At 33.2% G+C, this 11075-nt stretch overlaps 1 protein-coding gene across 1 annotated transcript; it reads right to left on the reverse strand.

The window, feature by feature from the left end:
• Positions 1-2017: 2017 nt before the first annotated feature.
• Positions 2018-10527, reverse strand: LOC128167441 (F-box only protein 25-like). Its single transcript, XM_052833164.1, has 8 exons — positions 10054-10527; positions 9765-9852; positions 8585-8677; positions 8205-8298; positions 6905-7074; positions 4311-4576; positions 3865-3937; positions 2018-3667 (listed from the first exon to the last, which is right to left on the reverse strand). The coding sequence occupies exons 1-8, from the start codon at positions 10179-10181 to the stop codon at positions 3581-3583; spliced, it is 999 nt and encodes a 332-aa protein (XP_052689124.1). The 5' UTR covers positions 10182-10527; the 3' UTR covers positions 2018-3580.
• Between the last annotated feature and the right edge of the window lie 548 nt (positions 10528-11075).

Raw genomic sequence — 11075 nt, forward strand, 5'->3', positions numbered from 1 at the left:
TTTTTTTTAGCCATCTAATTATGTGAATTGCAGGATTTGTACTTTAAACAGTTTTGATGTGGTACAAATATGCAATTTAACACATAATAGCTGCAAAACAGAAAAGTGAAGAAATAGAAATAGATTGAAGGAGAACGGTGATTTGTAAGATCGTAAATCTTTGATGAAATTAAACGTACCATAAACGCCACTTCCTTTTGCATAGTAATGCAGTTTGAGGCTTTAATGCCATTTGTTACACTAGATGGTGGCCGCATCAAACGAAAGACAAATAATGAGGATACCTTGGTTTTCATAGTCAATATTGAAAATTCAATATTAATTACTACATGTGTTTATCATTTCTCCTTTATTTCTGGACACTGTCAGAAAAAGATATTCTACCGTTAAAGTTTAACTTTTTAAACTTCAAAATATGTGCAAAGATACTACATTTATATACTTAATTTCTGATATTACTGCCCATTAATTATGTCACTATCGCATCAATTTGTTAGAGGAAAAATATATCAAAAGGCATGAAGAATAAATTAAAAAGCATGAAAATAAACACCGACGATGTAGAGTTAACAGACACGTAGCAAAATGGTAAAGGGGGGGGGGGGGGGGGGGGGCTCCTCCCAACTTTTATTGCAACTCGACCTTTTTATCATATCCACAATAGTCACTTTGAAAGAAAACTGGGTCTTCCACATTTCCCTTAATCAATTTCGACATAAAAATGATATTGAAAGAAAAATTATAAATCAAAACTGGAAGATCGTAGATAGTAATTGGGATTTTGAATTATGGGCTGGGGATGCTATCCTTCAGTTTTATATTATTTATGGAAGAGGGAGATCTTGTCAAGATTTGGGGAGGGGGTGCAAGTTGGGCCTTTCCATGAAAACTATGTTGCGTGCCTACATGTATATACCATCTTCGCAGGCAAACCTCTAGCGAAGATTATATGTAAGCAATGGAACAGAAAAACTTGCCTACATACTACTTGTTCCCAAATGTTTAACACTCCCCCCTCTCTTTATCTTTTTTTCTCTCATTAAATTGAAAGTAATTTTAAGCAAACAGTTTTAAACACAATAATTCGGTTGAAAATTTATAGCTGTAGGTCAAGGAGACTTATTTTTGAAGTATTTAAATTAGTTTTGAATTATTTTATTTAATATTGAAAATAGATGACACATTGTAATAGTAAAATAAACACCACAGAGAGATTATATCCCATTCATTTCAACACCAGTAAATTTACAGCAAATTGACGGTCTAAGACCAGGCTGACGGAATTAATCCACACTAAGACCCGTGTCATTGTCCAATACACGCTCAGCCTTGAGAGATCACGTATTATTATACGGTGTAAAGTTAAGGAAATTGATCTCTGAGCCAAAAGTGTTCATATGTACATCTTTTTCTCACACCTTATCAAAGCATTCATGGCTATAATCATGTCCCATTAGCATTCAGGCTTATTTTTGAGAAATTCTGAAGATCAAAGATATAAGATTTACATTTCATTAAATCAACCAATTTTTCAATTAAAAACACGTAGCTCAAAACGAAAGGCTACGAAAGGTCAGTGGAGAAGAAATATATCTAAACGTTTCTGAATTGCTCAGTAGCAAGGTACCGAGGCCGTGACAGCAAAAAATTGAAAACCTAAACAAACTTTTATTTCCTACACCTAGATTTAGTTTCCTGCATGCCTCATTAGGCGTGCATGTCTATTGACAGGTGTATCTTAATCTTGTTTTATCCCAAACTGTGCATCCAAGCTTCGATTTGAAGGTTGAGCATGGCCACTTATTCATTCTTTGGTGTCATTTCCATAAAACTGCTTTTTCATTCTTAAAAACTATTATGCAGATATTGGACCTACCACCATGAATGAAAATGCCTTCACCAAAGCTACAACGCTTCTATGGTGCAAGCCATGCACAGACTTAATTCCATCTATCTCCACCCTTTGGAACCAATAAATTTATATGTCTTGTCAAAAATAAAAATAAAAAAAACAAAATAAAAACAATTTGTACTTTAATAATATTAACACTTCACATTAGGGAAGGTAAAAGTAAATGCAACAACAAAACAAAGTCCTCAATAGTTTCAGTACTTGTTATATATACTAGTACTATAGAGTTCATACTTTTACATGACAATTAAGACTCGCTTCTCTCCATCACTCAATCTCTCCATTTTCAATTTCCCATACAAAACGTTTTATACATTATAACTTATTTAGAAAAATGCACAGAAAGTAGCAAATTTATGACAAGGATAGAGGATTAATATTTAATAATTCATCACATCACACAAACATGAAATACCAGTACATTAGTTGGAGGGGGGGGGTGGAGGATAATAAAACTTTATTAACATTTGATCTTTAAAATTTCCAAATCTGTCATCATGAATTATCAGGAATTATTAATAATGTTAAATATCTTTTCATATTTGTAAAAAAAACACTGGTTATAAAAAAAACACATTTAAATTCAATAACTTTAAAGGCTCAAATCACTATTGGGACATATTTTTCATAAAACTATTTGTTCAATTATAATTTTTAAAAAATGTTGTTGTTTTTTTAATATTTGGAAAAAAAATTCTTTGTAGTTGATCTTTTTGTAGTTTCATTTTTAAATATAACAACTGATTCATAATTGACATCGATCGGAATACATGTAGTTTGATATTCATTTCATCAAAAAAATAATTTCTGTTCACATAGAAATGACAAACTTTGTAGATTTCTAAATAACATACTGCTGTAGATCTCTCCCCCATACAACAAGAAAGGAATCACTAAATCTTATCCTGGACCATTCATGATAAGATAAAGTGATACTAGATATGTATAATGTGTATTTACAAAATTGCACTAATTTTATACGCATTTTCAACAAAAATAAACTATACTTATATAAATAAAGAAATATGATTATTTGAAAGCACTGAGAAAGCCCTTGGCACAACAACAAGTAAACATAATTGCATTGGAATTTGCAACGACAACATAAAAAATACTGAAAATGTCAAAATTTATATACATCCAATTTTATACATGAAACACTTGCTTCCTTTTCAATTATATTAATTACAGAAAAAAATTAGAATACTTGTCAAGTGTTTCCTCCTCCTCATTCAGTGGTGTAAATACACCATCAAATAGCAATATCAACACAGCATGTTACTGTACTAAATTAACCAGAGAGTTCTTAGGAACATCCACCAACATGTTCCATATACAGTTACATAAACTTGAAAGTAAAAATGATTTTCATTCTCCAAATCTTCAATATGGATGGATTTAGAATGCAGTGTATGAATATTGCAAAGTTACTTCATTGCTAGAGACAATGTTAACGGTAATCATTGACACAGTCAATATTGTTTCATGCATCCAACATTGCTCAAGTCAACGAAAATTGAATTGCGATATTGTTTTGCGACTCTTAATTTCACTGTAATTGTGGTCTCAGATCTTCTATTTAATTGGTGGAGATACAACAAACATCAGATCATTATATCCCGTTCTGGGCACTGTTTCTCCAAATGACAGTCGTCATGGAAATGCCTTTTACAACACAAACAGATCTAGGAAGGCCTCTGGGGAGAGTGGCCTTGACTTAAGCTCAGAATCACTGAAGCATGGATGCCCAATGGACTGGAACAGATGCACATTGAAAACTCTCATAAATTACTTTTTTAATTTCTTTTATTCTCTTGTATATTTTTTAATTAAAAATTATGTAAAATATGGCAATTTCAAATCAGAGAATTCAATCTTTTATTCTTTTTTTAAAATTCATTGTGCGAACTTTGAAAGTATTTATTATTTTCTATTTAAACTTTTCCACATACCTGCCAAAAGAGTGTGTCGCAATGACAACAAATTGCCAGGTGGTCTGCAAAAATGTCCTTCATTCCAAACCGCCTGAGAAGAAACAGGATCATTAACTGGAGCATAAATTTTACAGTTTTATCTGGTCTATCACAGAGCATCAATCTGACTCATAAGTTATTCTTTGAAAGGAATAGAATCTTTTAAAAGACAGTTTTCCAAATTTTAAGAAGTTTTTTTTAAACAAAAACTATGTGGAAAAATTATTACTTTATCTTACAAGTGAAACGATGTTTGTCTCCCAAAACTTGAAGTGTATCTAACAGCAAAAAAAAGTTTACTAAGACTTTGAATGAACTGGTAAATTATCATTGCTATCCACGTTAAAATTGATGACAGATGAAATAAAAAACACTGAAGGCTATTATGCGAAATCATATAAATCATTAAAATATAAATAGCCTACTTGTAGCAGCGCCTGTAGATGTATCTCCAGTTCACTCGATCTTCGTTGATATCGAGTTCTTGAGGCAAGAAGACAAGAAGCTGCTGGTCAGTGAAGTGGAAGAAGCAGAGCTGTTTCCATAGCAACATGTGCGAGGAGACTGTGTGATTGGTTTGGTTTGTCTGACCAGTGTGGATGATGTCACTGTGATTAGACAGCTTCCTGAAGATGCAGCGTAAGCAATCTTCCGGAAGATCATCCAATGTGGGCTTTCCATCACAATGTCTCTGATAAAATAAAACAGAAATGAACAGAATATATTAAGTATAATTTTCTAGAACAGTGTACTGAAAACGAGAGTGTGTTTTGCAATTGGTTATATCTTTTGAACAGTCTGCATGCAGATTCAGCTAACAAAGTTCATCTCTAAATGGCACTCCCATTGATGTATACAAAATATTCATTAGTGTGACCTTGTATATAAATTTATGTATGAATGAATTCATTAAATCTACCCTAGTTTGTTGAAAACCCTATTCCTGCAAATACCATACAAGCTTTAAACAAGTGAAAAGCTGTCAATGTGACAGCAAACCGGGTTTTCTTTTATGTAAACTGTATCCATAATCCATGTCAACCCTTATCCAGTGAAATGGAGTACCCTACATGTATATGCAACATTTTGCCAAAAAATGACTAAGTTCAAAAGCTAGTCTTTTTTTCATAAATTTGCCGGAAATCAAAATCCTAGCAATATGCACACCTCTGATATATGTACAATTGATCTGCAAAAGAACAATTTCCTATCTTGAGAACTGTAGGAGGAGTTATCCGTACAATGAGGGTACCCTACATGTATATGCAATATTTTGCCAAAAAATGACTACGTTCAAAAGCTGGTATTTTTTTCATAAATTATCAGAAATCAAAATCCTAGCAATCTGCACACTTATGATATATGAACAATTGATCTGCAAAAGAACAACTTCCTATCTTGAGAACTGTAGGAGGATTTATCCGTACAATGAGGGTACCCTATATGCAACATTTTGCCAAAAAATGACTACGTTCAAAAGCTGGTATTTTTTTGATGAATTATCGGAAATCAAAATCCTAGCAATATGCACACCTCTGATATATGTACAATTGATCTGCAAAAGAACAACTTCCTACCTTGAGAACTGTAGGAGGAGTTATCCGTACAATGAGGGTACCCTATATGCAACATTTTGCCAAAAAATGACTACGTTCAAAAGCTGGTATTTTTTCGACAAATTATCGGAAATCAAAATCCTAGCAATATGCACACCTCTGATATATGTACAATTGATCTGCAAAAGAACAACTTTCTATCTTGAGAACTGTAGGAGGAGTTATCCGTACAATGAGGGTTCCCTATATGCAACATTTTGCCAAAAAATGACTACGTTCAAAAGCTGGTATTTTTTCGATAAATTATCGGAAATTAAAATCCTAGCAATATGCACACCTCTGATATATGTACAATTGATCTGCAAAAGAACAACTTCCTATCTTGAAAACTGTAGGAGGAGTTACCCGTACAATGAGGGTACCCTATATGCAATATTTTGCCAAAAAATGACCAAGTTCAAAAGCTGGTATTTTTTCGATAAATTATCAGAAATCAAAATCCTAGCAATATGCACACCTCTGATATATGAACCATTGATCTGCAAAAGAACAACTTCCTATCTTGAAAACTGTAGGAGGAGTTACCCGTACAATGAGGGTACCCTTTTGGCAGCCGCCCGCCCGCCATTTTCACCATTTCAATAACCGGATTTTTCCATTGGAAAACCCGGTTAATAAAATGTTACTGAATTTTTCAGAAGTTGTCATTTTTAGAATATTAATAAAATACTACAAGAGAGATAACTCTATGAGATCCTGGTATCGACTGTAGAATCACATATTTTCGTTTGGTCCAAATTTCGTTGTTTTTAAACCAAATAAAATTTTGTTGGCATTTGATTTCGTCATATCGTAATGTAAACTGTTTTTTTTGTATAGTGGGGCCCACACTGGGTATACCGGTAGGTGGGGCCATATCCACCTCACTCCAGTGAGGGGATGCTACAGGCTGGTGCATGTAATAATTGGATGATAAAGTAGCCTTTGTCATGGAAAGTTCTGAACCAGGTAGCACTGCAGGAGACAGGGTGAGAAAGGCAGGTCTCACTATCCTCCTTAGAATGCTGGGGATCGTTCAGGTTCGGGCACTGATGTTTCATACTCGGGCCCACAGTGTGTCCCTACATGGTTAGTTAATCTGGCACACTGGTCGGCTCTCCAGTTACCCCACAAAAAATTATTATGCGGCCAACATCCACCAGTTGTTTGTAATAGCGGAGTAATAAATATTTCTCAAACCATTTATTATTAAGTTCTATTTCATAATTCCTGAATGTTGCCAGGCTTTGTGTCTTTCAAGCAAATATAATGTATAGTGCTGGGTTAACTTGGTGAATTCAATAATTAATCTCTCAAATGTATTACGAATCAACTCTGTATTCATTAATTCTCAACAAATATTTCTGCTTCTACAGTATATAATTCTGTAAAAATCGTGATGATATGAGAGTGTCTATTATTACCTGTTTTAATTGGTACTTTTCCAGCTTGGCGACTGTTTTGGACACTGTTGCCCTGTGTTTGTTCCACAGACACTCACTGCCAATGTGAGAGTACTGTCCATCTGTCAGTGTATTAACTGCACAGTTCAGCAGAGCCTTCATGGCTGGTACATTGGTATCCGTCTTAAGGACTGTCAAATGTGAGAATTGTCTGATTTAAGCATTTTATAGTTCATTTGATATTCAATGCTGCAGTGTCCTGTTAAAATTTAAACACAAGTTAAAGTTCCTGATTATTGTCTGATATAAATCTGTCCCCTTTTGATAAAAGACGGGGTTATTGCAAATTATTTCAAAATATGGTGAAATACCTGTACAGTTTTATATTGATCACATGTATACACTATATTCTGATGACTAATAATTAAGTTTATCTGTAAACAAGATTTAAGGTGTATGTATGATTTAAGGTGTATGTATGATTTAAGGTGTATGTATTTAACATGAATTGCAGACCTGGCTAAATAAGATATTTTTGGTAAAATAGAAAATTCGCAGAAATGTCATTTTTATAAATATTTAGTGGATGGATTTTATCTTCAATATTACCTTAGAAAGTCAATTCCTGTAAAATTTCAACAGTGTATATCAAAATTAAGATTGTCCTCTCATCGTTTAGCTATCGAAACTGGAAGGTACAATTATACACACAGAGCCCAAAGGAACTGCTTTTCATGTAAAAATTATGTTGAAGATGAATTCCATTTTATTTAAGTGTGTCCAGTATATATTGAATACCATCAAAAATATATTAAAAAGTATTTTTATGAGAAACTATCAATGTTCAAGCTGTTGCAATGTTTTAATATCGAAAATTTTAAAGATATGTGTAACCTCGGCAAATACATTTACTATACATGTAGTATGAAATTAAGAAACAATATATTTAATTAATTTTAGATGTTCTTCTTTTGATTCTTTTCACCTTTACTTATGTCAATTTTTCATATTTTATATGTATGTACAATGTAATAGGGTCTCCTGTAAAATACCCACTTCTGTACTTTACTATGTTTAATTTGTATAATCTGCAAAGCTGAAAGAAATAAAGAATGAATGAATGAATGAATGAATGCCCACTAAATAGCAGATCTATTTTGTTTTTCTCAGAAAGCGATTAGAAGGGAGTGGAAAGCAGTGTTTCACATATCGATATACCATTCAATTGTTATTCATTAACACCCCTTGGGTGATGACTATAAGTAAAGGTTAAATTACATTAACACCTGCTCTGAGAGATGACAATATGTGCAAAGCCCACCTTGATTTGTCATTTCCTCTAGAATGTTAATGATGTTTTTCTGTGAAGTCCCACTCAGATATCGAAAGTTTCGTGTCAGTAGTAAAAACATCAGCTACAAAACAATTAATTCTTTGATACAAAGCAAAACTGTTGACTCATACTGATTCATAGAGTCTCTCAGTCTTTATCTCAAACTTGCATGACTATGCATGTTTGCAGTTTCCCTCATATCCATTTAATAAATGTATACTATGATATCATCTGTGGGAAAAAGTACAAATCATGCACTGGCAATGAAATTAAATGGTTAATCACACATTACTCATTCTAATATCAACTTGATTTAATTTTGATTTTTGTTTTCCTATACTCTCATGAAGGTGTTGGAATATACCAACCTTTTTGACATAATTGAATCGTCTGATGTCTCTTACAGCCCCTGTCATATCCAGGTGGACAAATGCCTCACTCAAACTAGTCATCACTTTCCTCTGTCAAACAAAAATCATTAAAGCAAATTGTTTAATATAAACTGTGTGAAAAATTATTCTACTAGTTGAAACCTGTTATTAATTAAAACAATAAAATGCTTTCTTTGGTGATTCATGCTGGATACGAAGCTGGCTACATTGCAGGAAAATACATAACCCGCGTTAGCAGGTTAAGTAAATTTTTTCTGCAATGATCACTAACTTCATACCCGCATGAATCATAAAAAAACCCACGTTCTTTTATCATTTTTTATTGTTTTTATTTACATCTTCCTTTTAAAAAGCTAATAAATTGATAATAAAAAGTACATTAGATAAAAGAAACAGCCAAATCATCTTCAATAGAAATTTGAGTCTGACATCAGCATGATTATTAGTGCAGTCTGTGATCTTTCTTAGGTTGCTGAAGGTTTCAACTAATCAATAAACGGGGCTTGTAAATTTCAGTCCTGTCAGTTAATTTCTATAGAGCTATGAATTAACAGTAACTTTTTGTAAGAAATAAAGGGAATCACACTTGGTAGGTGTAAATATATTTGAATGGTAAGGGAATGCATTGGTTTTTTTAATCAATTTTAAAATGGGTAAATGTGGCAATTACTGAAAATACTTTAAAAAAGTATATGTTGGCCGGGTAATAAAAGTATGACAGAGAAGAGACTTGTCTTAAATGATCTAGTTTATCATATCTTTGTTTTGTCAGATATGACGCTTATAAGAAATGAAACCTTATCAATTGATTCTGTCTATCCTAACTTTATTTTTACAATTCAGAGCCAACTCATATGTCAGTCACAGAATTAGTCATTCAATGCATCCAAAAATATCAGACTTGCTAAGAAAATTATATAATTGCAAAAATTAATGGTTTTAACAGCGGTTGCCATTTCAGTCATAAAGATAGCATCAGAAACAAGGGTTGTAGTAACCAAACTCAACCCACTACTCGTCTAGGTCTATTTATTTATAGTGTTTGTAGTGCTGTAGACTAATGCATTTACATATATAGTACTTTTATTGTCATATCAATAATTAATTATTTTTTATAAATTAATAGTATTTAATTAATTAGCGTCATTAATTGTACCTCCTTAGAAATGCCCTTGATGTAGTGAATGTGTGGCTGGTGTTTGTGCCAGGTGTCATCGTACTCACTGACTGCCAGTCTCAGCAACCTGCAACGGGACGTGTAGCATGTATAGCGCTAATGGGTACACAATATAAAACTGGTGCATTACATTAATAAATGTCATTTGCAAACGGACCAGTCATATTGCTTGACACAGCCCATTTTCCATTTATTTATTAACTATAACGAGAACATAATTAATATTTAACAGACAGCTGTTCAACATAAAAAAATTGATAATATATACCTTGCTAAAATATTTTCATTCATTCGCTCAAATATTTTGATACGCCAGAGTTTGAGACGTTCCCATCCCTCGCTCGTCCTCACCCACTGGTCACCTGGCGATCGCCAATCCCGACTTAAAAAAGGCATCCTCGAAAATGTGCAGATATAAATATGTCTGCTTCAAGTCTTCTTCCTTTGTGTTTTGGTATATGCGCAAATGTTTATGTTTATGCGGAAATATGAATTTTACTCAGCAGAGAATGGCAATGATTCCTCTGATTAGTCAAGCTCGTTTGAAGGTTCGTCTTGATTGGCTGTTTCAACCAATATGCTAATGCACGTGGCAATGTTTACCTCGAACAGCTGACTAGGTAAACAAAGAACAGAGTATAAGTATATTTTGTATTCTCGGTAATTGACACCATATAGATCTTACGTTTTTACAGCACACATTTTGTTTTACCCGTTCCTCCGACTTCTCGGTGAAATATGTTATTGTCTGGCAGAAAATAGAATCTTTTAACACACTGCACGCATATATTATACATGTAATTCTTCTAACTGACGTCAGCTCTGAATATAATGTAATCTGAGCTTCCGAAGATATATTCATCTATATTTTTTAATGTATATTTAATTAAACAATAAATATTAAATTACAAATATGCTAGTCTTCTATATATACATTGTATTTATTCTTATAACTCAAACAAATTAAATCAAAGCTATCAGTGGCATCGTCATGACAGCAGAATTTTGAAGTTGCGGTCATTTCCAAAATCGATTTGAGATCTAGGATATTTGTCGTCCGAGTATCTTTAAACACATACTGATGTACCAGTTTCTGACAAGATTGCACAGATGCCAAAATATGAATTGCGCAGCAGGACTGACAATTGCATCAGCAACCTGTGCATTTGCCAGGTATTCTAACGAGGCTAAAACTGCGTAGAGTGTATTAGCAGGCCCTTTTGCTAAGGTGATATGGGACATATTCATATTGTGACGTATTTCCAATCGGAATAAACAATAAAATCAAGT

The sequence above is a fragment of the Crassostrea angulata genome, chromosome 10 (genome assembly GCF_025612915.1).
Source record: "Crassostrea angulata isolate pt1a10 chromosome 10, ASM2561291v2, whole genome shotgun sequence".
Lineage (NCBI taxonomy): Eukaryota > Metazoa > Mollusca > Bivalvia > Ostreida > Ostreidae > Magallana > Magallana angulata.

Excerpts from the sequence above, each read along its gene's own strand:
- LOC128167441 (XM_052833164.1), bottom strand. The coding sequence starts at position 10,181 with ATGCCTTTTTTAAGTCGGGATTGGCGATCGCCAGGTGACCAGTGGGTG. Across the intron at positions 8,299-8,584 it reads GATTCAATTATGTCAAAAAG|CTGATGTTTTTACTACTGAC; the intron begins GTTGGTATATTC and ends ATTGTTTTGTAG. Across the intron at positions 7,075-8,204 it reads AGAGGAAATGACAAATCAAG|TCCTTAAGACGGATACCAAT; the intron begins GTGGGCTTTGCA and ends CACATTTGACAG.